At 60.0% G+C, this 24,684-nt stretch overlaps 2 protein-coding genes across 4 annotated transcripts in view; one reads left to right on the top strand and one right to left on the bottom strand.

Annotated features, from left to right (window-relative positions):
• The window catches only part of THAP4 (THAP domain containing 4), a 40,899-nt gene extending 39,996 nt beyond the window's left edge, over window positions 1-903 (bottom strand). For all 3 annotated transcript variants that reach the window (XM_082658642.1, XM_082658643.1, XM_082658644.1), the window contains exon 1: window positions 704-903. In XM_082658642.1, the coding sequence (XP_082514768.1) occupies window positions 704-780 (77 nt within the window). In that variant the 5' untranslated portion in view covers window positions 781-903. The remainder of the gene's footprint in view (window positions 1-703) is intronic.
• Window positions 904-1,323: 420 nt separating this feature from the next.
• Window positions 1,324-22,279, top strand: ATG4B (autophagy related 4B cysteine peptidase). Its single transcript, XM_082659021.1, has 13 exons — window positions 1,324-1,451; window positions 9,864-9,965; window positions 10,117-10,188; window positions 11,774-11,872; window positions 12,271-12,372; window positions 12,899-12,971; window positions 15,113-15,192; window positions 17,533-17,726; window positions 18,216-18,294; window positions 18,486-18,631; window positions 19,809-19,865; window positions 20,134-20,227; window positions 21,127-22,279. The coding sequence occupies exons 1-13, from the start codon at window positions 1,442-1,444 to the stop codon at window positions 21,198-21,200; spliced, it is 1,182 nt and encodes a 393-aa protein (XP_082515147.1). The 5' UTR covers window positions 1,324-1,441; the 3' UTR covers window positions 21,201-22,279.
• The last annotated feature ends 2,405 nt before the right edge of the window (window positions 22,280-24,684 follow it).

Below are 24,684 nucleotides of genomic sequence, written 5' to 3'. Positions count from 1 at the left end.
TAAGCCCCGGCGAGGAGCGGGCTGGGCCGGCCCCACGCTGGATGCTGTCAGGGACCTCCCGGGACTCACCTCCGCGCGGCAGGGCTACCTTCCCCGAGGCCAACCGCGAGGCCCCTTCTAGGACACAGCGTCTGGAGCGCGTGTTAATCCACGAGGCGCATTTGCTCGGCCACATCCTTGATCGCAGAGATCAAGACGAGCTCCCCCGTGACGAAAAAAGCAGAAAAGTCACAGCAAACGCAAGACGACAACCGACCGAAAGAAGCGTGTTTCCAGAACACACCGTTTCTGGAGGCTGGCGGCGCCAACCCGAACCCATGGGGCGCAGGGTGGCCACGGGGTGGTGGAGAGGCTGCCGAGGCCACGGCGTGGGCGCCGGGCGGCCTCCGAGTGGGCATGGGGAGCGCACCGGCGGCCGAGGGTCGCGGGGGTCGGGTGGCCGCGGATGGAAGCCGCCAGCCGCGGTGGCCCGAGGCGCCCGGCCCAGAGACGCCGGACGGGCCAAGGTCACACAGCGCCACGCTGACTCACTCGCGGGACCGGCCCGGGGCCCGCGCCCTGAGCGACCCCGCGTCCGACAGGGCCGCGCGGCCTCAGTCTCCCCGCGCGGCCGGGCCGGGCCGGGCCGAGCCGGGCCGGGCGGGGGCGTGGCCCGCGGGCCGCGCGGGCGGCGGGCCGGCGGCGGCGGGCGGGGCCCGGTTACCTGTGGAAGGAGACGGCGCGCTTTTCCCCCTTGCCCTGCCGGTTGGAGCAGTTCGCGGCCGCGCAGCAGATCACCATCTCGGGCCTCGGGCCGCCGCGCCGCCGCCTGGCTCCGGCCCTCGTCTCGCCGCGCCGAGCCCCGGGCGGGACCGCCCCGAGGGGAGGGCGCGCGGCGACACGGCTGCGGGACGTGGGAGCCAGCCCCGCGGCTCCCGCCGTACGGCAAGATGGCGGCGCCCGGCCGCCCGCCGCCCGGCCGCCAGGCCCGGTCCTCGGCGCGCCCTGGATACCCGGCACCTGGCGGGGCGCAGCCCATGGCTCGCGGCGTCTAGGGTGGGCGGGGGCGCCCCGGGCCGGCATCGCCCTGCGGCGACATGGCGCATGGGGGGCATCCGTACGGCAAGATGGCCGCGCCGGCGGGCCTGAGCGCACGACGGGCTCACGAGCCCGCCCCGGTGCCCTGCTGCCCGCTCGCGCCTGCTTCCGCTGCCCCGGTGGGTCGCTGCTGGGATTCCCGGAAGCACGACGCAGGCCGCCGTGGAGCCGAGCGCGCGGGCCCGGACCTCCGCGCTGGGTCAGCCGTACGCCAAGATGGCGGCGGCGCACTTCCGTCGCGTACTTCCGGCCCCGCCGGCGCCCGCACCCGTTCGGCCCGGATTGGCCACGGCGGCGGCCCGTCGCGTCTCTCTGCGGAACCGTCGGAGCGACGCCGGGCTCAGTCGGCGGCTCTGGAGGGAAGATGGACGCAGGTGAGGGTCGGCGGGGCGCGGGGGGACCGGGGCGGCGCTCGCCGGGCCGCTTGGCGCCGAGGTCTGGGCCGGGGCTTCGCCGGCGCGGCCTGGGCGCGGGGCGGAGCGGGGCCCTGGGGCGGAGCGGGGCGCGGGCGGCGTCCGCGGGAGGCCGGCGCGGGTCTGACAGCCCCGTTTGCGTGTCTCTCGCTTTTCCGGGCCGCCCACAGCGCCCCGGCGGCCGGTCCCCCGGGCCCGCGGCCGGCTCGGACGATCGGGGCAGCGCGGCGTCCGGGACGGCGGGTGGGGACGCCGAGCGGTGCTGGAGGCCGGGCGGAGCCGGTCCATGACACTGCGGTGGGGAAGCTTTTGTCCGTTCGCTAGGAGTTACGAAGGGGAAACTTTCACTCGTATAAAGTTACGGGGGTGGGCTGGAGGCGAGCAACATACTCCACCACTCAAACCATACGCATTTTTTTTTTTTCAAATTCAGTAACCAGTAGGTGATCTAAGCGTTTTCCGTGACTGAAAAGACGGACTGAATCCATCTCATCATGTCTTAATTCTCTAACACAAAGTGTGTGGGGGCTGGGGTGGGAGGGTGTGTGCGTATACGTACGTATGTGTACATCTGTGGATGTGCTGTTGTGCTCTGTTTCATCATGTTTCTGCTCCAGGGGGGAGAATTGTTTAATTTTTGCTGGCACGCTATTTTGGATATTTGTCCAGTATCCTTGAAAGCATTCTTACACCTTGAAAGGCCCTCTTTTTCATCCCACAGCAGTTTTAGTTCTTTTATAACTTGTAGGGAGTGATTTGCATTCAAGTATCCCCACATCTGTAAAAACTTTCTTCTGGTTTAATTCCACCTATCATTCTGGATGGCATTGTTTTTGCCTCATTTTTTTTTTTCCTGGTAGCTGCAGTGTAAATTTAGTGAATTCTCAGTTTGGAAACTGTAATATAGACCTGTATGGCCAATATTTCAGTGACTTGTGGCATCTTGTTACTTAAGTCACAAGGTAGTAGGACAGAATGGTAGCCATGACTCCCGAAACATGATGTTAACCAGAAGTATTGTGAAGTTTTTCAAAACAGAAAAAGTACTAGGCCCGGGGTCGGGGAAGGAATAGAATTATTTAGTCATCTACTTTCTTTTAGGTTATGACTGCTTGGGTGCCTAAGAGCATTCACTGGGAGACTCAGTTAGGGTGGAAGAAACAGTTTTGTGATGGTCGTTTTACGTTAAACGTGAAAACCATCACGTTAAAGTTGAGTAGCCACATGGCGATACCTCATGGGACACAGATCACTGCTTCAAAGCAGAAAAGCTGTTCACGTTTGAAGGCCTCTCCTGATGCTAATAAAAACGTATATGACATTTGTAGGGTGTTGTGGAGAGTTTTCTTTCTGCTGTGGTGCTGTACCACCTTTTAGGATGATTAATGGTCCAGCCTCCCCTCATCCCTGGAGTCCTTACAGATTCTGCCTTCCTTGCCAGATGTTATGCAGTTCCTGGTTGTTTTTATAGTCATCCGTTCAATAACTATACTTATTACTGAGTGTGGGTTTGTGTCTGGCATTGTTCTAGACCCTGGGGCTAGAGAAGTGAACAAAATAGATAAAAACCGTGTGCTGGCTGACATGCTAGACATGACACCCACGGTGTGGCTCGTGGGCGGGTGACGTGGGTCAAACAGGAGGGGTTTGGAGTCTCCAGGATGGCCCAGAAAGGTCTCACCACAGAGGTAACTTTTGACCAGGACTCAGAAGCAGTGCTGGGGGAGGGCAGGCGTCCTGCTCCGGGAGCATCCAGTGGCCAGTGAGGCCAGGGTACAGTGGGTGGGGGTGAGAGAGCTGAAGACGGAGCAGTGATGCGGCCCAGGTGAGGCCTTGTTGGATCGTGGTGAGGGCGTCCGAGCGGGCAGAAGATACTTCGGAGACTTTGAGAGGAGTATCGCGACTTGCTCGGGCTGCCCTCCTGCAGATAGGCAGCAGCGAGGCCAGGAGACCAGTTAGGAGGCTGTTGCAGTACGCCGCGCGCGAACCCTTGGAGGCCTCGGTCAGCGTGGGGAGAGGGCGTTGACCTCTGGCTGCCTCTGCAGGTTGAGACAGTGGGACTGTACCAGTGGGACGTGGCGAGGGCAGGGTGGAGAGGGAGGGGCTGGAGATGGTGAGGTTATGGCTTGAGCTGAGACACTCAGGTGGGGAGACGTGGGGAGATCCCTCTTGGTGGGGAGCTGTTAGGAGTTTGGTCTTGTACATGGTGACCATGAGGTACCTGCAAGATGTCCATGTTGTGACGTCCAGAGAGCCTTGGGTCTGCAGGCCTGGAGCTGAGGGAGGAGGGCGGGGCTGGAGGTAGAACTGTGCGGGGGGCCACTTTGGACGAGGTCACTGAGGGTCTGAGTGTGGGAGGAGAGAGACAGAGCTGGGGATGGGGCCCTGGGGCTGCTGTGTAGAGGTCTGAATGTGGCAGGCAGGCCCCAAGCACTGTTCATTCAAACACGCCCGAGGGGCTTCCCCGGTGGTGCAGTGGTTGGGAATCCGCCTGCCAACGCAGGGGACACAGGTTTGAGCCCTGGTCCAGGAAGATCCCACATGCTGCGGAGCAACGAAGCCTGTGCGCCACAACTACTGAGCCTGCACGCCTAGAGCCCGTGCTCCGCAACAAGAGATGCGACCGCAATGAGAAGCCCGCGTACCACAACGAAGAGCAACCCCTGCTTGTCACAACTAGAGAAGGCCCGCGCGCAGCAACGAAGACCCAACGCAGCCAAAAAAAACCCGCTCCAGTTGGCACTTAAATCAACACGCTGTCCGTTCCTTGAGGACAGAGCCGGTGTCTTGTGCTTCATCTCTGGTACTTTACATTGTGTCTGGTATGTGGCTGGCCATCGAAGAAGCAGAACTTGAATTGGTGTTAACGCACACATCCCTGTCCTGTAGACGTTCCTGGGCTGCAGAGTCTGTGTGTAACGGAAATGCAGTGTGTTGGCGTCAAGTGTGGCTGATGAGGAGGGCAGCTCACTGCAGGGCAGCAGGGCTCGCTGTGGACGCTCTGTCCAGCGTGGCCACTGAAGCGGCGTGTGCAGTATTCTCATGCCGCTGAAGTTCCAGCTTTTCTTCCCTTCCATTCTCCTTCCCTTCCTTCCTTTTTTCATTCGGAACTGAACCACCAGCGTTTTCATATAAACTATTTGGGATTTGAAAAAACTATTTGCAAACCTGTTATCTTAAACATAAGCATTTTCTGAAGGAAAGGAAGATTCCTTGTTCTAATTTTATTCATAAAGCATATATAATATATGTATTTACGGAGTATAATCTTTCAGAAGCATAAGCATTTTGAGGAAATGTCTTTGAAATGTGGTACATTACACTTAGCTCTAAAGGAAAAGTAATGGTGCATGATTTTTGTCGTTCTCCCTGGATGAGTTATGTTATTGGGACTGTCATGTGGTTACATTTATGGAGCACAGTTTGCTATTTTCTATCATATTAATAACATTAAATTGAAACATTTTAAAAATGGAATTGCCATTCGGTTAAAAGGCTTTCCACTTCCTCTTCTGGGTGTGATCAGGGACACCCTAGGGAGGAAGAGGTGGAAAATCAGGCATTTGGGACCCAGGTGACCAGGTGGGAAAGGTGTTTCTAAAAGGCTTCTTTCTCAAGGTGGATGGTGCCTGTCTTGCTTCTGTGTATCATCTTATTTCAAATTAAAATCATGGGACTTCCCTGGTGGCACAGTGGTTAAGAATCCGCCTGCCAGTGCAGGGGACACGGGTTCAAGCCCTGGTCCGGGAAGATCCCACATGCCGCAGAGCAACTAAGCCCATGCGCCACAACTACTGAGCTACAACTACTGAGCCCGCGCCTCTAGAGCCCGTCCTCTGCAACAAGAGAAGCCACCGTAATGAGAAGCCCGTGTACTGCAATGAAGAGTAGCCCCAGCTCGCCGCAACTAGAGAAAGTCTGTGTGCAGCAACAAAGACCCAACGCGGCCCCAAATTAATTAATTAATAACAAAAAAAATTTAAAAAAAGATTTAAAAAAATTAAAATCATTATCTGGGCATCTGGAGACTGGACTTCTTTGGGAAGTTGGGCTCCTTTTAACTCAGGAGGTGTGTGAACTTCAAATGAAATGATGTCGGATGTGAAGGTGCTGAGGTTATCACAGGGCTGTGGTGTGAGACGAGGTAGCCGTCTGGGCGGAGTGCGGAGGCTGCTGGCCTCAATCCCCAGTGGAGCTGGTCAGTCTGAGAACCGTCGATGAGGAACCTTCGAGGGTGGGCTCCTCGCGTTGGTCGGCCTCTGTGAAGCTCAGTGATCGCGAACTTTAGTTTTAAAAGGGAAAAGTATTAGTTTTTCTGTTGGAGTCTTTTCTGGACTGGTGTTCTGTAATGTTTTCTGTTCTGCACAAACATGAATACATATTTATGGCTAAATTAATACCGATGATCAAACAAAAGTGTTGTTTGGTTCAGGGAAGGGGGAATTTAGTTTCCTCTTGTAAGTAATGAGGTCTGAGATCACACGAGGAAGAGGCACAGGAGGTGCTCAGAGCCATGGCTGGGGGTTGCCCACGGTGCTGGAACCCGTCCTGTGTTCTCAGCCCACTGGGCAGAGCTGGCAGCTTCTCCCCATTTCGTGGGTGAGGAAACTGAGGCTTAGAGATTTGAGTCGGGTGTCATAGAGCTAGCGTGTGGATTCTCTGTCTCCAAAATCAAATCTTAATACAAATTAGGAAGTTGAACACTGGAGGTGAATGGAATTCGGAAAAGTCTTTCATTTCTCCGTTACACAGGCTGAGCCGAAGGTCAGGGAGCTGGGGGTCCGGTCCAGGTGCCCCGGCCCGTGGCCTCGCGGGTGGGTGTCAGGAGGGAGGGTTGGTCCCGTCCTCTGCGCAGGCCCGCGGGGACTTTCTGACAGCGGCCCGGGGACGAGAAGCCCTCCGCTCGCCGCTCTTCTGGTTGAAGCCGCCGCAGGTCCGTCTCTGTGCTGCTTTCCGGGGTGGAAGCCTGAGGACAGTGAAGCAGCCCGGGAAGTGGCCGGCGGCCCTGCCCTTGCGAGCGGGCTCCGTTACCGGGTCCGGGTCTGGTAAAGTCACTCGGGCGGTGGACGTCGTCCCGGGTGTTGCACCTCCCTGTGGTCGCGGGCCTTGGAGACGAGGTCTCCTACCCGCTTCAGCGATGCCCCGCGTGCGCTGCCCATCGCCACCCAGTGAGGATCAGAGCTCTTCTTGTGTGTTGACGTGTTTCTTCCTCCCATGAGCCTCGAGGAAAGCAGCACCACTCCTGCTTTACCAGCGAGGAAACAGGCGCGGAGGGTTCCCACGGGGGGAGTGACGGACTTCTGGCCCCGCGCGCTGACCGGGATGCTCTGCCCGGTGCCCCGTGTGGCCCGGAGAGGGGAGCAGGGCCTGCGGGGTGTCCGCGGCTGGTTCAAGAGGCAGGTGTGACCCGCACCCAACAGGGGGCAGGACTCGGGTGGTCCTGCCATCAGGAGGAACAGGGAGGTGTGGGCCCAGGGGACGTGGGGACCACCTGCATTGTCACCTCCCGGCTGCACCTGAGCTGCCGGGCCCTGCGGCTGCCACCTTGCCCATTTTTTCCCTTCAGGTGCCTCACGCAGTGAGGACTCTAAAGGCTGAGACTGCACAGCCATCATTCTGTTAGTTACAGCAGGAAGCTCGGTGATGTGTTCTAACTTAATAGGTAGGACACCTGTTACTACCTTCCCTCTGAAGTTGGCTTTGTTGCCTATAAAGTTGACTCATTACCCTGAGAGATGTGCCTGCTTTGCATGTGGTGTCTTTGGAGATGAAAAATCCCCTCCACTGCAGGGCGGCCGGCCGTCGTCACCTGGCTTTCAGAACGAACCTTGTTTCCTTCTCTTCCTTATCTGCTTGTCTCCCTCGTGGTGGTAGTTTTCTCACTGTGGGAAGCTAGGTGTCTCAGGAGTGTCTCAACAGTCCTTTGATGTGTGCCGCGTCCCTCTGTTGCTCAGAGCCTCCAGCGTTTAGAAGGCATGTCTGCCTTCAGTTCAAGGCTGCAGTCTCCTGGGGTCTCGGTCCAGCAGGGTGAGAGGTACAGTCCCACAGCGCTGTCAGTTGAAATCAGGTCTTGTTTGCGTGCTTTTTTCTTGGAGTCATCTTTGTGGGTTTTGAGCGTACGTATCGTTTAAGCCTCGAGGTCAGAGAAGGCCGTGCTTTCTGAAGATGTGGGGTGGCTTTCGAGGGGCAGCAGAGACACATGATGTTTTCAGCTCCTTGAAAAGGTAGAACTTTAACTCATCTCAACTCGGTTTTTATAATCACCTGCAGAAACAAGTAATCTTATGTAAAAAAGGGGAGAGAGAAACTTGGACATTAAATTATTTACCCCTGATCCCAAAGCGGCCTGGCTGACATCGTCTGGAGAGGTGTGGACAAGCAGACACATCAGAGAGAAAAGAATGTCTGGAAAGACATGTTCCCTGCCTTGCACCCAGCCCTCTGGGCAGCAGAGCTTGCTCTGGAAGCACAGGACTCCTCTGACCCTGTAGGATTTCAGGTGAAAAGAAAAAAGGCAGAGCTGGGTCTGGGTTCCCAACGTTCGAGAATTCTATTTTTTTTTTCTTTTTGCAAGGGGGAGGATCCCTTTTTTTAAAAAAAATAATTATTTTTGGCTGCGTCAGGTCTTAGTTGCGGTATGGGGAATCTTTCGTTGCGGCTCGAGGGCTCAGTAGTTGCAGTGTGCGGGCTTAGTTGCCCCGCGGCATATGGCATCTTAGTACCCCGACCAGGGATCGAACCTGCGTCCACTGTATTGGAAGGCGTATTCTTAACCACTGGACACCAGGGAAGTCCCAGTTTGAGCATTCTTGAAGCGGTGAACACAGGGCCTTCTGTTGAAGCGGATTTGTTCGTTCAGTGGGCGCTGCTATCCCAGCCCTGTGGCTGTGAATTTGCTGTGCATCCAGTTAATCCTTTTGGATGTAGTAGAATTGCTTGTCTTCGTCCTTGATGTTAGTGACACCAGCTGATCTGGGAGCCTTCTGTCTGCCAGCCTCCTCGTGAGCCCCTCATGGGAAGGGTTTCAGGGACACTTCAGCGCTGCGCTGCCGGGCATCCTGTTACATGTTCCGTTTTATGGGTGAGGGGCTTTCCACACCAAGAGGCTAAGTGCCTGCTCGGGAACCTCCAGCCTGTGAAGGCCGGAGCCGGGAGGTTGTGGGATGTGGGCTGGCAGGGATGTGCGTGCAGCAGGACACTGTGAGGCCCTGAGACATCTGGGTGGGGTGCTGCGACCACCACGTGGAAAAGGATGAAGAAACCACAGGTGCGGCGTGGCTTCGTTTATGGATCTACACATACAGGCTTCTGGAAGGAGAGTCAGTGCTGGGCACGAAGCTGAGGGTGATTTTTTACATTTTGTAGTCTTCGGGGTTTTTATTTTTTTTTTATAAATAGCATATGTCATTTTTACCGAAAGGTAGGGCTGTTGAAAAATAAACTCCGGTGTGGGGGAAACGCATTTAATATCTCTGATTTTCCAAAGAGTTGAGTGCAGGTGAAGGGTAAGAGAGCACTGTGGAGCTGGTGAGGCAGCAGCTGGGGAGATGGGGTACCTGGGACACACTGTGTGCCCCTCACCTCGCGGGCAGTGGCTGAGCTCTGTCGCCTCCGGGGCCGTGTGCAGAGGGAGGGTGTCCTCTGCCGGAGCTCCAGGGCGGTAAGGACACGGCCTCTCGAGCTTCTTTGTGGAAGCCACACGGAAGGGGGTGCTCACAGAGGAGGCGCTCAGGCCTTGGAGACACAGCAGGTGGACGCTGCTGCACGCACGGCACCTCCTTAGGAAGTCGGGGTGCGCCCCCCCAGGTTCCAGGCCTCGCGGCACCCGGGACCTTGAAGGGCTTTGCACTAGTTTCAGGAGGTCAGTGTCCCTCCCAGGAGTAGTGCTCTGCCCCTCTGCTGCTCACTGCATTACGGCTCCTAACCCAGAAGTCGGGATGGCCTGGGAGCCCTGGGACGGCCAGGAGGGCTTGCTCGACCTTCTGTGCCATCTGGGGCCGCCCTCGTGTACAGAGATAAAGGTTTGGCCTCTTGTGTTTTTGTCTTTTTAGAGTTAAATTTAAACCAGTTAAGGGCTTAAATCAGGTGCCTTTTTTTCCCCTCCTTTCTGTGCCCTGGGCCTGGCCCCCAGCTGGTCTCTCACCCTTGGGTCTGCCAGACAATGACTCTGTCTTGAATTTGAGAGGCTCAGGAAGTGGGTGCAGGGCCGCTGCCGGGTTGCGAGTGTTTGATTTCTCAGTGTAGTGGTGTGGCTGGTGCACTGAGATGCAGAATTCCACGTGTGCTCTTTGTACGGAGATGCTATAAATTATCTCTGATGTTGTTTTATGAAATCATAGAACTGTCATCAGAGTGTGTCTTTGCTTTCCATAGCTACTCTGACCTACGACACTCTCCGATTTGCTGAGTTTGAAGATTTCCCCGAAACCTCGGAGCCTCTTTGGATCCTGGGTAGAAAGTACAGCATCTTCACAGGTACCAGCCCTGCCGGAGCCTGCTGTGCTCTGCGTGCTCAGTCTGCAGAAAGGACTGTTTGGTGGCGGTAGTTATCTGCTGTCTCTCTGTAACATGTGCCCTGGAAACTGACGGCTGTGTGTGCATGTTTCTTCTCTTGAACGCTCTCTAGAAAAGGACGAGATCTTGGCCGATGTGGCGTCGAGACTTTGGTTTACATACAGGAAGAACTTCCCGGCCATTGGTGAGTACTGTTTGTTGTAACGTGGGATGAAGCGCATGTGATTCAAGAGGAAAACTTAGGTTTCTAGCTTTGACTTCAGTGTGTCAAGTACTTGTCACTTGGTGTCATCCTGAGGCAACCCTAGTTAAATAAACCGGCTGAGGTCTTGCGCCTGGTGGTGGCAGAGCTGGATTCCAAACCCAGGGCCCCTGATTCTGCTGAGGCAGTGCTGTTTCTGACTGTAAGCCACACTCTATTACTGGGGCCTAAAATCTGGATAATGGGTCACGACCGGCATTGGAAACGTAGAGCAGAACGGGGCGGGAAGCGGTGTGGCACGTCACGGTCGCGCTGCAGCCTGCTGCTCCCGGGGGGCTCGTGTGCCTGTGCATCTGGTGTTGTCCTGCGTCGTAGCTGTACAGCGTGCTTCTTGCTGTTGGTCCAGGATGTTGGGACGCCCTTGCTCCGTACCCGTTGCCTTTTCTAGTATCTCCCACACCTAGTTGTGGTGGGAGCTGAAGGTGGATGTGACGTGTTTCACGTGATACGAAAGCATGTTCCATTGAAGTGATTCTCCTCGCGGTACCCCTGGAGGTGGACAGATGGGGCCTGGCTCCGCGCCTGGCCTCTGCCAGTCAGAGAACCCCAGGCCAAGGTTTGGGACCAGGAGGCGGCCCTGCCTTGGCGGCCTGTCTTGATTGGTCCCACTGCTAGATGTGCTTCCATCCGTCCCCCAGAGCTCGACGTCTGGGAACACTGGAAGGTAGGGGGTGTGGCCATCATCACCAGGGTTAGTGTCTAGTGACAGGGCTTGTCAGACATGCTCGGGAAATGTTGGTTCATCCAGCAAAAGTTCTCCTTTCACCCCTACTTGGCCCTGGACTCAGGGGTGGGGTCGCCTGGCCTGTGAGGCTCACTGTGTGGTCGGGAGGACAGACACCTGACCTACAGCGTCCTGAACCCATAGGTGTCTGAACCCACAGGGGCAGGGCAGGCTGGAGGGCAGCCCTGTGTTTGGAAAAGCCATCGGGTGGAGCGTGGTGGCTCTCCCGGCCGTGTGGTCTGTGTCGGCCTTGGCCGCGTGGAGCCGACCGTGTGGGGCGTGGGTGGGTGGCTGGGGCTGTTTCTGCACACCTGGCTCTGCCTCCCCCAATCCCACCGCTGCCCCGGGAGGCGGGCCTTGTCCTCTGCGCGTGTGTGCGGGAGGGGCTGCCAGAGGGGCGGGCAAAGGATGCAGCCCCCCCACGGTGGCCCGCGTGGTCTCAGCGCTGTTTCCTGTCATCTTAGGGCCTGTCTTGCGCACACCTGGTACCGCGGTGCCCAGCGTCAGAGTCTCCCTGTGCCCTGGCCGGTGGGCGGCGTTTTCCGCGTTACTCATGAGGCTGAGCATCTTTCCATGTTTCCAGACATTCTTTTCTCTCTGTGACTTGTTCACGTCTTGGCCCATTTTGAGGGGGTTGTTAGGACGTTTCACTTCCCAGCAAACGCAGCCTTGGTGTGAGCAGGTTCACGTGGCATGTGTCGCCTGACGCGGAGGTGACCCGTGCGTGGGCTCCTGGCCTCGGTCTGACGGTGAGTGCCTCTCTCTCTCTGTCCTCCACGGCAGGGGGCACCGGCCCCACCTCGGACACGGGCTGGGGCTGCATGCTGCGGTGTGGACAGATGATCTTTGCCCAAGCCCTGGTGTGCCGGCACCTGGGCCGAGGTGAGTCAGCCTGGGGCGGCCACGTCTGCAGGAAGCCAGGAGGGTGGTGGGGCCAGGTCGGCGGGAGTGGGTCACCACGAGACACTTTAGGATTTGGGGTTTCCTTCAGCGACGACCCAGTGGTTCTCGTCGGTTAGAGAAAGGGGCTTTAAAGAAATGTTGATAAACGTTTGTCTTGTAGAAATTATTTTTGAACTACTGAGCCATTCTCTCCTTTCTGTATGGATTTGTCTTGATGTGTTGGCATCTGTGTATTTGAAATCCCGGAGAACTCGGTTCTTAAATTTAGAAAGGTTCACGAGAGGTTTGGATACCACGAGTGCCTTGAGTGCCTTAGAGAAATGAAACCTTCTTGCCTGTATTTTGGTGAGACTGAACTTCGTCTGTGTCTTCCGTAGACTGGAGGTGGACGCGGCGGACGAGGCAGCCGGACAGCTACTTCAGCGTCCTGCACGAGTTCCTGGACAGGAAGGACAGCTGCTACTCCATCCACCAGATAGGTGGGGGGTGGCAGCGCGCCGGGCCCATGCCTCGGGACGCTGCGGCGTCGGGTCCCCGAGAGCTCTGGCGTGCTGTGAGGCGCAGGCCAGCAGGGTGGGGACGGCCCTGGGCCAGTGGTGAAGTGCTGTGAGGCGCCCCGTCTCTGGACACCAACTTGGTGGCCTTGGACGCTGGTCCTCCCGGGCTCCGGCCGGCAGTCCGGGCGCTCCTGTGTCTTAATCCAGCTTCTGAGCGTCGTGTCTCCACCTGTAGACGGAGGTGCGGGTAGAGCCCTGAACTCGCTCGCCTGGGCCATGTCCCCAGTCCTGCTGCCCGGTGCAGGTCGGTGGGGAGGGGACACCTTGAGGAGGAGTCTGTCCCTTTGGGAGGACGCGTCCTGGTGCCAGTCAGGAGCTCGTGCCCAAGGCAGGCTTCCTGTGACGCGCGCCTCACGCCACACGTGCTGGGATCGGCCTCTGTGAGGCGCAGGGAGGGGTGTGGGGGTGGCGGGGCACGTGTGCCGCTGACCGGCTCTGTTTCCTGCAGCACAAATGGGAGTCGGCGAGGGCAAGTCCATCGGCCAGTGGTACGGGCCCAACACCGTCGCCCAGGTCCTCAAGTAGGTGCCGAGCGCGCTCCTGCCCCCCCTGCAGGGTGGCACGGGTGCCTGGGGTGCTCAGCCTTGCCTCAGTCTTTGCTGCTGAAGGAAATAAGGGGTCTCATCCTCTTTTCAGGACCCTCAGGAGGGTCCTCAGAGGTGACCGTGCCGGTGGTCTCGCGAATTGGGATTTCCGTTTCTAGTGAGGCTGAATGCCTTCATCCAGATGCAGCCACTGGATCGGGCCTTTGCTCCTTGTGTGTCGCATCCTCTCCTGTGCCATGGTGTCTGGTGGCCTGGGAAGTGGGAAGTGGTCGTGGGTGACGACACTCAGGCGGGCAGCCTGTGGCCGCCTTGGGCCTCCGCCTCTGCTCCCGCCCATCCCCTTGCCTTGAGACCACTGTCTTCAGCCTTGGCTCCCCGCGCGTCCGCCTCGCGCCTCTGCCGCCTGCTCCCGCGCTGCAGGAGTCCCCGTGGGCGCCTCCCTTTGCCCCTGGGCCCAGCGTGAGCCTCCTCACCTGCTGCTGGGGTCAGTTCCTGGGGTCTAGGACACTTGCTCCGCTTCCTGTCCAGCTTCCAGCTGATCCCCAAGCCCACTGTGTCTGTGTCTCCTTGCCCAGCCCCTGGGATTTCCAGCCTCCACTGCCCTTTAGCGTCCTGGCCCAGCCCCGCTGCCCTGAAGCAGCCCGGTCGAGGTCACAGTCAGTTCCATCATCATGTCCCAAGGCCGAGTTTCAGCCCCGACTTACTCAGCTGTCTACAGGCAGCCCCCGGTGTGGGTGCTTGCCGCGCTCCTTGGAAACCTGGGCTGCTCAGCTGTCCTCTTCTGTCCATCTGGTCGCCGGCACTGCTGAGCCCTGCGGGCTTGTCTCGCGCCTTTGGTCGCGGCTTTTCACCTCCTGTTTGCGCACGCGCAGCTCCTGATTTGTCCCAACTCCAGACTCACAACCAGACGCTTATTCGGCAGTGCCCCTCAGATGCCCAAGGGGCACGTTGACCTAATAGCCCAGACCCAGAGCTGGCCCTGCCCTCTGCTCCAGTGCAGCCCACTGCTCCTACAGGAACGCAGCACCACCCTTCCAGGGGCTCAGGCCAAAAGCTGAGCACAGCCCACCCGCGTGTGCCCGAGCTCTGAGCAGTGCTCTCTGCCCCCCAGGCCCCCCCTCGCCGCCTTCTCTCTCTACCATCCTGGCGTCTCCCTCCAAACTGCAGCAGAGTCTGCAGCAGAGTCACATCCTCAAGAAACACGGTGGCCATCTGTTCCTCTTCTCTCAGCTGTCCTGGGGTTTCCCGCTGCTCCCGGGAGGGCGGCAGGCAAAGGCCAGCATGCCGGCCCTGTCCTCCCCCTGCAGTGCTGTGCCCTTCGCCTGGAGCGCCCCCCAAGGCCTTCCGCGTTGCTCCCCGGGCCTCTGCGCCGAGGCCTCTCCCACCCAGGCCTCCCTGCGCCTGCGTCAGAGGAGCGCCCTCCCCTCTGCCCCTGCTCTGTGCTTTCCCCAGGCACTTAGCTCCCCTGGAGTGCCAGCCTCTCCTGGGACTTGGTTTCCTGTGTGTCCGCGTCTCTCAGCACGGGGACCCACCTGGCCCTCGGTGAGCCCGGGAGGGAGGGGAGGGAGGTAGCCGGTGGAGCCCTGCAGGTGGCATCCGCTCTGGCCTTCCCACCAGGAGACCAGGGGCCTCCGCCCTCCACCCGTGTCCCCAGGTGCGCTGGGTGCGCTCTCACCTGGGGAGCCCCTGCACAGCCCCTAAGGTGAGCTCAGAGGCCTTCCCGTCGTGCCTTCGGTCACGGAATCTGCTCTTCTTTCAGAACCGTAATTCCTCGGCCACAGTGACCCACCCAGCACGGTGACTCCCTGCTGGGCTCTCTGTCACCCGCAGGTTCTCTGTGAGAACTCAAGCCGGCCGTTGGCTCAGGGGCCCTGGGGGATACAACGGGGCTGGGCCTGCCTCGGGCAGTGTCCGAGACCTGGGCTTACATTCTGGTTGTTGCCCGTGTCCAGCCTGATCGGGAAGTGGCACCCCGGCAGGCTCCTGCACAGGACCTGCCCTGCACGATGGCGGCTGGGTGTGGCAAGCGTGGGGCCCGGGCGAGAAGAAGCGGCCGGCAGAGGCCACAGGTCTTCGAGCTGTGAAGGCTCATCAGTGTGTTCTGCCCTCTCTGGTAGGAAGCTCGCCGTCTTCGACACGTGGAGCGCCCTGGCCGTTCACGTAGCGATGGACAACACGGTGGTGATGGAGGACATCAGTAAGTGAGCCAGAGCGCGGTGTCGTGGCAGACGGGACCAGGGCAGCTCGCTTCCCTGCCTGGCCCGTGGGCCCTTGAGGGCGGTGCCGGCCAGGCTGAGCGGAAGGCCACTTGGTGCCCACGCTGCTTCTGCGTCTTCGTTACAAATAATTGACGCCTGTGTGCTGAGTTCAACTGCAAGGCCCTGTGTGTGCCCTGATGCGCCATGAAGAAGGGCGATTCACACTGGCCCTGGCCATCTCGTCTTCCGGCCATGCCAGGCGCTACTGGAAGTGTTTAGAATTCTGAGGAGTACCTGGGTTCATGAGGTCTCCTGATGGAAAAGCAGAGAATTTAGACACGTTGACAATGCTAATGGGGCTAGAAAACTACAAATGGGGGCCTGGTGCAGCCAGAAACCCACCCCTTACTAACAGGGCATTTGTATGGGCCAGGCCACGCGAGGATGCAGTGAGCCCCGAGCTCAGCAACGACAGTCCTGCTTCCCTGCGCTTGTTCCAGAGACACCAGAGGGGCCGCGCTAGTGGCGACCATCTAGTCAGCAAGGAAAGTGTTCTCATCACAAAAGAGCCTCAGAATCAGCGAAGCAAAACTTATAGTAAATTAAGAGAGACAGTATGGCAGATCGAGTATATAAAAATAAAGTTACAAGGATGTGAATAATACAGTAAGAGCGTTTAGCGGAACATGTGTCAAACCCTAGATTCTGGTAGCAGAACATACCTTTTCAGAAATGTCCATGGGACATTTATATAAACTAATGCAGAGTACATAGAAAAAACGACAAACTCTTACTACCTAGAAATGTCAAACTTCTGTTTTAGCTTTTGGGTCAAAAAGAGTCAAGTTTACAGACTACATATCAGAATCTGATGTGTACTGAACTCAGGAGAAAACACGTACGTTTAATACTGGTGACCAGATCATAAAAAGTGAAGATGAATGGGCATCCTGCAGTTCAGCTCAGTTCTGGCCCTGTCTGCACACCTGGAGGTGGCATCAGACCCACAGACTGGCCCCCGCCCCCAACTTAAGACCCCAGTGGCCAGTGCAGGTGGTCACCTGTGCTTCCGACAGACTGGCTATGGGTTGGAGGTTCCCACGCCCGTCTCCTTGGCTCTGTTACTTTGCTGGAGCGGCTGGGAGATCCAGGAGCACGTCACTCACTAGGCCACAGGTGTGTTTAAGGACACACCGCAGGAGCAGCCCGATGGAGGAGATGTATGTGCCTGGGCCTTCTGGAGTTTGTGGAGGCTTCGTGACACAGGCCCGTTTAGGTTTGGATCGGGCCTGTTGACCAGGAGCGTGCCTGGTGGCGGTGTCCACGGTAGAGCGACCCGGAAACGGCTTGCTCCCTGTCAGTAGCGCTGCCTCGGTCACCTGTTCAGGACGCACCCCTGGTGCCTAGCGGCTCGCGAGTGATCTGGCGGGGATACGTCACACGCACTGAGGATGTACTACGTCGGGTCTGAAACGGTGGTGTCTCTAGTGCGTGCACCCCTTCCAGTTTATCTGCTGGCGCTCTTCTTGGGAAGAGCCCTCTGTTCTCCCCTGTGCCCTCGCCTTATTTACATTTGGAAGACCTGTTTTTAGAGCCAGCAGCTTCCTGGATTCTGTTTTTAATTCAAGGTGTTATCCCTTATGGTCATTATTTATTCCTTGTCCCAAATTCGACTGCCTCTTTGACAGAGTCCTGTCGTTTTTGTTGTTCAGCATTCTCTTTCTGGCATTAACTAGACTCAGGCTCACCTGGTACATTCCCTGCCTCATCCCTGGAATCAGACATTTTCCCCCTGGTTCCTTTTAGTGGGGAAAGGTGTTTAGGAACCACGGACGGGGTGCCTGGTGTGCTTGGGGTACTGGAGTGGCTCTCTCCTACCACTGAACCCTGTAGTTAATCCGATTATTGAAGGATTACCCAGTGTGTTTAGACAGAAGAATAAGGAAGGAGAAAAGTTATCGCTCGTTGCTGTCCTTGCTGAGGGGGGACCAGAGGGGCCCTGGGTCAGTGCTGCGTCCACCGGGCTGGTGGCTCTGTGGTGCTTGTCTTATTATTGCTTCTAAGATGCATGTAAATGTTTTCTTGCATTATTTTGTGTGTATGCTTTATTTCACAATAAAAAATTTAAGTTAAACGCATAGAAAATGTGCAAATTTATTTTTTTTCCTCTCGGCAGCAGGGTTAGTGTTATACTTTATTTTCCAAGTTTGAGGTGTACTTCAAGTACTTGACTTTTTTATACTCGTTTCATGTTAACAGTGTAAATCCTGTAACTGTTTCTCTTGGGTGAACTTCTGCCTACTTCATTTAGCCCATAAAAGCACGTGTCCCTTTTTCAGGAAGGTTGTGCGGGAGCAGCCTGCCTTGTGCCGGGGCCGCAGCGCTTCCTGCAGGTTCCGAGCCGCGCTGTAACGGGCTCCCGGCCGGCCCTGAGGTCGCCAGCAGGCCGTCACCATGGAGACCGCTGGTGCTGCTGGTCCCGCTGCGCCTGGGGCTCACGGACATCAATGCGGCCTACGCGGAGACCCTGAAGGTGGGTCTGTGCTGGCAGGTGCCCTCCCGCCTGTCTTCCCTGCCCACCAGGGGGCGGAGGCCCCGCGTCCTCGCGAAAGCACTAGCTGTCTCCGTCTTGTCCGTTCCAGCCCTCTGACCGCCCTGCGGGCCCCCGGCCCCCGCCAGCTCACTCGTCCCTGCTGCCACCTCCCGCAGCCCTTGCCCCTCTTGCTGACGTGGAGCTGCTGGCCTCCCGTCTCCATCTCCACCCCCCGCCCCCACGGTGCGCCGGCCACTCCCTGCGCCTGTCCGCCCGGCGTGTGTGCAGGCTGGGCCGACCCTGTCTGCGCCTCCCCAGCCTCCCCTTGTCCCTTCCGGCTGCCCGGGGCTTTCCTGAGGACCTGCAGCCTCGGCGTCCGGAACCCGCACCCTGGGGGTCTGGTCTTCGTCTGCGGTTGTCCGCACCTGGCGCTGCAGGGGGAGCGGGAAGCCCCTCGCTCAGTGGCCCGGCCTGTCTTCCGCCCCGCAGCACTGCTTCATGATGCCCCAGTCCCTGGGCGTGATCGGAGGGAAGCCCAACAGTGCCCGCTACTTCATCGGCTACGTGGGTGAGTGGGGTCTGCAGTGACGTCGGAGGAAGGGGCGTGGTCTCTCGGGCAGCCCCCCCCCACTTGACAGGCAGTGTGCCCCCGCCTGGCCGGTGCGACGTGTGCCCTTTTCCCGTCCAGCCACGTGGCGCTGGTGGCTGTGGTGAGGCAGCTCTGTCGGCCTCCCGCTGACCTGCCTGCTGCCCGCCCAGGTGAGGAACTCATCTACCTGGACCCTCACACCACGCAGCCAGCCCTGCAGGCCTCTGAGCACTGCCCGATCCCGGACGAGAGCTTCCACTGCCAGCACCCGCCCAGCAGGATGAGCATCGCAGAGCTCGACCCGTCCATCGCCGTGGTGCGTCCCCCGCTTGGTCCCACTGTCGCCAGCTGCACGCGCGTGTGCCCGGGTGTCCCGAGGCATTTGTGCCCAGTCCTGCTGCTGCTTTAGGATGAGAAGGAAGGCATCCCCGTTTCTGTAATCTCAGCGTTTTGGAATAAGTATTATGCTCACGTGGCTTAGAACTCAAAGGAGCACGAAGGGCTGACGGCAGCCTCAGGTGCGGCCCAGGCAGGCGTGTGCGCGCGAGAGTGTCCCGCGTCGCTGCCCTGCAGCACCCCTGCGGGGCTTCTTGGTCTGTCTTCACTCTTTAGAGTAGCCCAGTCTGCACAGCGGTCCCTAGGAATGAACCTCCTCGCTTGCTCTCTTCTGATTACACGGCTGGAATTGTTGGTTGTTCTCAAAATAGGTTTGAAAGAGGCCAAAAACACCTATAGGAATCATAACACCCCTAGGGGAGTGATTAACTGAGTTGTGGACACGACGAGGCACTCGGTCCTGAGAAGGGACGACCCCAGACGCACCGCCCATGGGTCTCGGTCGCGCCCTGAGGTCGGTGGCGGCGGGCTGGCGCGTGGGGGCTCCGCTGTCACAGGAGCCCCCCCCCCCCCCCCGCTGTGAGCTCGTGAACATCAGGTCAGGTGGGAGCGCGCATCCTGGCTCTCGTGGCCGCGGAGGACGGCTGCTCCGGGGAAACAGGCCTCCGTCTTCCGGCCACATCCCGCGTGTTCTCACACCAGGGCCCTGAGAAGAGCCCCGAGTGCCTCTCTGGTTCCCCAGCTTCTTTTTCTCCACGTGGCGGGTTGAGCATTCCCAGTAGCTCATCCCAACCCTGGAGCCCTGCAGACGGTAGCTCCAGGGGGACGGGGTCCGCATGTCTGGTGTCCCCTCGGGAGGGGTCCGCTTATCCCCTTGTGCCGCATGCTGTGGGCCACTAAGGCTTGCGGCCCAGCCCCAGGGGCACGGGGAGGGGCGCGCTCTCTGCTTTGCCCTGACTTGTCATTGTGACCGGCTCACTCCCCGGTCAGTCCAGGCACAGGGCGAGGGTAGAGCTGTGGACGCAGCCCACAGAGGGGCGTAGGGGCTGGAGAGGCGAAGGGGGCCGGGTGTGCGGTGGCCACCACGCCCAGGACGCGCACGGCGGCCGGCGGGTGGGGCGTGTGTGCCACTCGCTTCCTGCTGGCTTTGGTTTCAGGGCTTTTTCTGTGGGACCGAGGACGACTTTAACGACTGGTGCCAGCAAGTGAAAAAGGTTGGTGGGGCCCCGCCCCCGCGCGGGTCTGAGGGTCCTTCCTCCCCTGCTCCGCGGTGCTCGGCTGCACCGCGTCTCGCGCGCCTTGCCTGGTCCTTGGACGCCAGGTGCGTCCTTGCTGTGATCAAAGCGCGGGGCCAGACTCTGCTGGAGGCTCACTGGGATTTCCAGTCCCGAGTCTGGGTGGTGAGGGGTGGCGGGCTTCCTGCCTGCGCACGGCGCCTCCCTCCGCCCACGGGGCCCCTGACGCGCTGTGTCCTGCTGACAGCTGTCCCTCCTTGGAGGCGCGCTGCCAATGTTTGAGCTGGTGGAGCGGCAGCCTTCCCACTTGGCCTGTCCTGACGTCCTGAACTTGTCCTTAGGTGAGTCCGGATGCCCCAGGGCCCCATCTCAGGTGGGGACGGGGGCGTCCCCTGTCTTGAGGCTGGGGGTGCTGCCTGCGTGATGCTTCTGCCCTGCCCTCCACCTCCCCAGGTCCCGTCCCAGTTGCCTTTGACCTTTCACGCTGTGCGGCCCCTCGGCAGCCCCTCGTGAGTGGGACCAGGGACGCTGCTGGTGCTGCCCTCCCTCCTCCCACCCGCTTGGGGCAGCACACCCGCAGCCCGCCCGGGCCCTCCCGCGGCCCCTGGTCCTGACAGCCGGACCAGGCCAGGCTTCCTGTGCTGATGTGGCATAGGTGGCTCCGTCCCCACTGCCCGGTGGCTCTGGGCTTGGGGGCGCCTCCCCCAGAGTGCATCAAGTACGTGGCACGTGGGGAAAGGGGACCCACCGGGGGGCCCTGAGCACATAGGGACTGCCCTGGGGAGGACTACAGACCACGCCTCACGGGAACCGCGGGGGTCGGGGTGCCAGCGCCAGACTCAGGACAGATGCCCCACCACACCCGGCTGGTGCAGGGGGCGGGCACCCCTCCTGGGATGGGACCCTTGCCCTCCTGGCCTCCGTTGCTTCCCTCTGGGCTCTGGTGAGGGGCGTGTCTGCCCCCAGCTGCACATGCCCTCACCCGCCCAGGCCCTTGTCCCTGTGCTCACAGGGCAAGAACCCCTCTCCCACCTGCTCGGACCCCCCGCCCGGGAGGAGGGCACCTCAGCCGGGTGGTCCGGGCACCCTCCGGCCTCCCTCCACGCCCTGGCCGGTCCGGCGCTGGGCAGGACCGCTCCTTCGTGGGGCGGGTGTGCTCACACGGGCCCTTGCTCCTCGGCCCGCACCCCAGGCTGAGCCACGCCTGGCACCTGCTGAGGTTTTGTCGTGTTCCTTCTAGATGCTTCTGACGTAGAGCGACTGGAAAGATTCTTTGACTCAGAAGATGAAGACTTTGAAATCTTGTCCCTTTGAGGATCCTGCAGTTGGGGGACGGTCTCACTGGCCCTGCAGGGGCGCTCGGCCGCCGCATCTCATCCCGCCTGCCGCCGCCCGCCCGCCTGCCGCCCACAAAGAGGCCCGCGCCGCTGGAGACCCAAGCGCCAGACACGCACGAGGGGCTCTCCCGCCACACTGCCAGCCCTGCCCGGCCCCGCTTCCTCCTGGGCTCCAGGCCCGGGTTCGCTTTGGAATTAAAGTCCTGTTTGAAGTTTCGTGACGGACATGGCTTCTGTTGGGCGTGTCCTGAGCCAGGCTCCGAAGACGTGGCCTCCAGGGCCATCGCGGCGGGAGAAGGGGCCGAGGAACCACGGCCCGGGCCTCCTCGCATTGGGAGGAGAGGAGCAAGGGGTGGGGGCGGTGAGCCCAAAGACATCGCCGTGCAGGTGGCACCGGGACAGACGCGCCGCCAGAGCCGCAGGTGAGGCCGTGGGGCCCCCGAGCTGCTGCTTGCCTGTCGCTCTAGCATCCCCGGGGCCTTCTTCCGCCTCCCGGTCAGCGAGGCTTCGGATGGTTTGGGGCCGGAGGGTCCAACCTCAGCTTTGTGCCTCTGCCCCTCGCGCCCGCTGGAGACCTTCTGGACGGACGCCAGCACCCGCCTCCTTCATTCAACCTGTGTTCTGGGCCCCGGGCACCGCCGCACGCAGTGGCTTTTGTCCCACCAGGGAGCGCAGGCGGGGGTTTGGGAGCCCAGGAGGTGGCAGCCTTCTCCCCGGGGGCCTTCCTTGCAGAGCCCTCGCCGGCCCAGCGAGCGAGCAGAGGGCATCCCGGCCCCCCAGGTGTTGCCGACGTGAGTGCTTCCCTCCATCTCCCATTCTCTCTCCCCTTCATCCCCCCGTCATCCATCAGGTCGAGTTGGGTGGGAAGGTTTCCATTCCTTCTGCTGCGCCGCTGCTGGCAGGGCCGGGGGTCTCGCTGCAGCTCCTGCTGGCGGCACGGACGGCGGAGGTGGGGGCCACCCTGAGCAGCGGGGGCTGTGTCTCGCGTGTGTCGGGAAAGGATTACTGAGGAGCGCTCACTCTTAGCCGTACAGTGCGCGATTCTTAATGGCAAATAATAACAGTTTCAATAGAAAACAAGGTTCGTCTGTGTCTTGATTTTCTCGGAGATATTTTCGGAGCTGTAGTTGGACATGGTAAGAATGAGAACAAGTGTTTTCTAAGCTCACGAGGGTTCTGAGGAAGGACTTGGTGGATGGACGCGCTGAGCTCGTTTGTTGCCAGACCTCCTATTTGGACCTGGTTCCGCGACACTGATTCTCGACTCTCTCTGACTCGTGTGGTTTGCGTTGAAAGCAAAAAATGCAGGGGAGGGGCTTCCCTGCAGTGGTGGAGAGTCCGCCTGCCGATGCAGGGGACATGGGTTCGTGCCCCGGTCCGGGAAGATCCCACATGCCGCGGAGCGGCTGGGCCCGTGAGCCATGGCCGCTGAGCCTGCGTGTCTGGAGCCTGTGCTCCGCAACGGGAGAGGCCACAACAGTGAGAGGCCCGCGTACCGCAAAAAAAAAAAAAAAAAATGCAGGGGAGCCTGATTTTGGGAAGACGCCCTTCTTCTTTCATAGACGGGGAGGGAGCAACTGCGGTGCCGGGTGGCGTGTTGGCTCCCTGGGCAGCGTCCCTGTAGGCGCCCCGTGCCTCAGCCGGTCACCCCCGGGCGGGTCACCAAGGATGTGAACAAGGGCCTCTCGCCCTGCCCGGGAAGTCCTGGTGGGACAGTCGGAGCGACCCCGGCCCACTCGGCTCACCGCTTCCGCCTGCCCACCCACCCTCCAGTTTGGGTGCAAGGGGACCAAGGCCAGAGGAGAGCAGGAAGCGCCATGGCTCAGAACCTGAGTCCTGGCCTCCAGAAATGGCCGCGTTGGCTTCTTGAGCTGTGACGCCCTCCACACGCAGGGGCCCGAGACAACACTTACCTCTCAGGGCCCTGGCGGGCAGAGGTCAACGGGGCTGTCCCCCTGGGGTCCCAGGGAACTGGCTACCTGTCCTTTCCGGCTCCTAGGAGCCCCCGCGTCCCCTGGATCAACTCCCGCCCCCCTCGCAGGGCTGGCATCGTCCCCTCTGACCAGGCCCCTCCCGCCTCCCGGGCTATCCAGGGTGGCCTCCCACCTCCTGGTTCCTTTGGCCAGGTGGGCGCCCTACTCACAGGTTCCGGGGGTCAGGACGAGGATGTCTCTGGGGGCCGTCATTCTGCCGGCCACGGGGCCCAACAGGCTTCTTTAGGGGAGGCCAGAGGGTCAGGGCGCCTCAGGACACGCAGCCCCGTCGGCGGTGCCGGCTGCCGCGGCCCTGGCAAGATGTTTTAAAACCCGCGCTGGGCTTACTGAAGAAAGTTTCAGCGGCCCGTTAATTTTGTGGTCTCCGGGGCCATTTCTGTCTTCACACCATCCAGCTGCCCGTGGGCCCCACTCAGCTCTGGCCTCTCCTCCCCTGGGCTCCGGCCTGCCCACCCACCCCCACCTGCACGGCCGAGCCCTGAGAGAGTCTGCGCTGGGGCCTTCGTGGCCCCGCTCCTGGCCTGGGACAGAGAGCTCTCGTCTGGTGCCCAGCTCCCGCTCAGGGGCCCGCCCAAGCGTGCTCCGGGCATCCCACCCAGGCCCACAGCCGACGCAGCCTCCCTGACGGCCCGGTACTCTCAAGACCCCCGCCCCACGTTTCGTTTTCTTCACCTAGGACGTGGCCTTGGTCATGTGAAAGATCGAAAGGCAGGTAGATGGGAGGGTTGCCAGGCCACGCCCGCGGGTGACCCTTGGGACTGCAGAACAAGTGGTCTGACCCTGCGAGCGGTTCCCAACTGTTTCTGTCACTGGGTCACGGGCCTCGAGTTCTGACCTCGGGTGCATGCTGCACGTCGGGGTGGACACAGCCAGGCCCTTCAGACGGACGGGCGCCCGAGGCCAGCCTGGTGTCATCAGCAGGCAGGACCCGCTGTGAACTGACAGCACAGCCATCCGAGTGCACAGCTCCAGCCACCCCCAGCGCTTGTGTCCTGTCCTCCCTTGAGGGCTGGGCTGCCCCCACCTGCCAAGCACCTGTGGATGGACAGCCACATCTATTCAACCTGGATGAGAAGGGACCCTGCCCGGTGCGGGGAGCGGGCGCCACTGCTGAGCTGGAACCCGCTTGGCCACATGCGGGTTTTCCCAAGCCCTAGTCAGACTGTCTTGTGACACTTTAAACTGTCACGTCCTCTTCTGCTCGGAATCCGGTCTCCTGGCACGCACAGAAGGGCGCTGAGACCTGTGGTGCTTTGCAGACAGGGGCTCTGCCCGCCGCCCACTGCCGGGCCACTGCATCCTGGAGTAACTTCACAGGGTGGAGGGACTACACACCTGCGTTTCAGACCTTAACAGAGGGAACAGCAAAGCGAGCACTGGGCGTGCTCAGATAGCGACGCTGCCACTCGGACACAGACTGGCCAGGCCGGCGCTCAGAGCCCAGGCACGGCTGATGCCTGCTGGGCC

This window comes from Grampus griseus (assembly GCF_964374135.1).
Source record: "Grampus griseus genome assembly, chromosome: 7".
Classification (NCBI taxonomy): domain Eukaryota; kingdom Metazoa; phylum Chordata; class Mammalia; order Artiodactyla; family Delphinidae; genus Grampus; species Grampus griseus.
Note: the sequence above shows the minus strand (reverse complement) of the source record. Positions and strands in the feature narration are given on the sequence as shown.

Excerpts from the sequence above, each read along its gene's own strand:
- ATG4B (XM_082659021.1), top strand. Across the intron at positions 15,193-17,532 it reads GGTGGTGATGGAGGACATCA|GAAGGTTGTGCGGGAGCAGC; the intron begins GTAAGTGAGCCA and ends TCCCTTTTTCAG. Across the intron at positions 19,866-20,133 it reads GGTGCCAGCAAGTGAAAAAG|CTGTCCCTCCTTGGAGGCGC; the intron begins GTTGGTGGGGCC and ends TCCTGCTGACAG.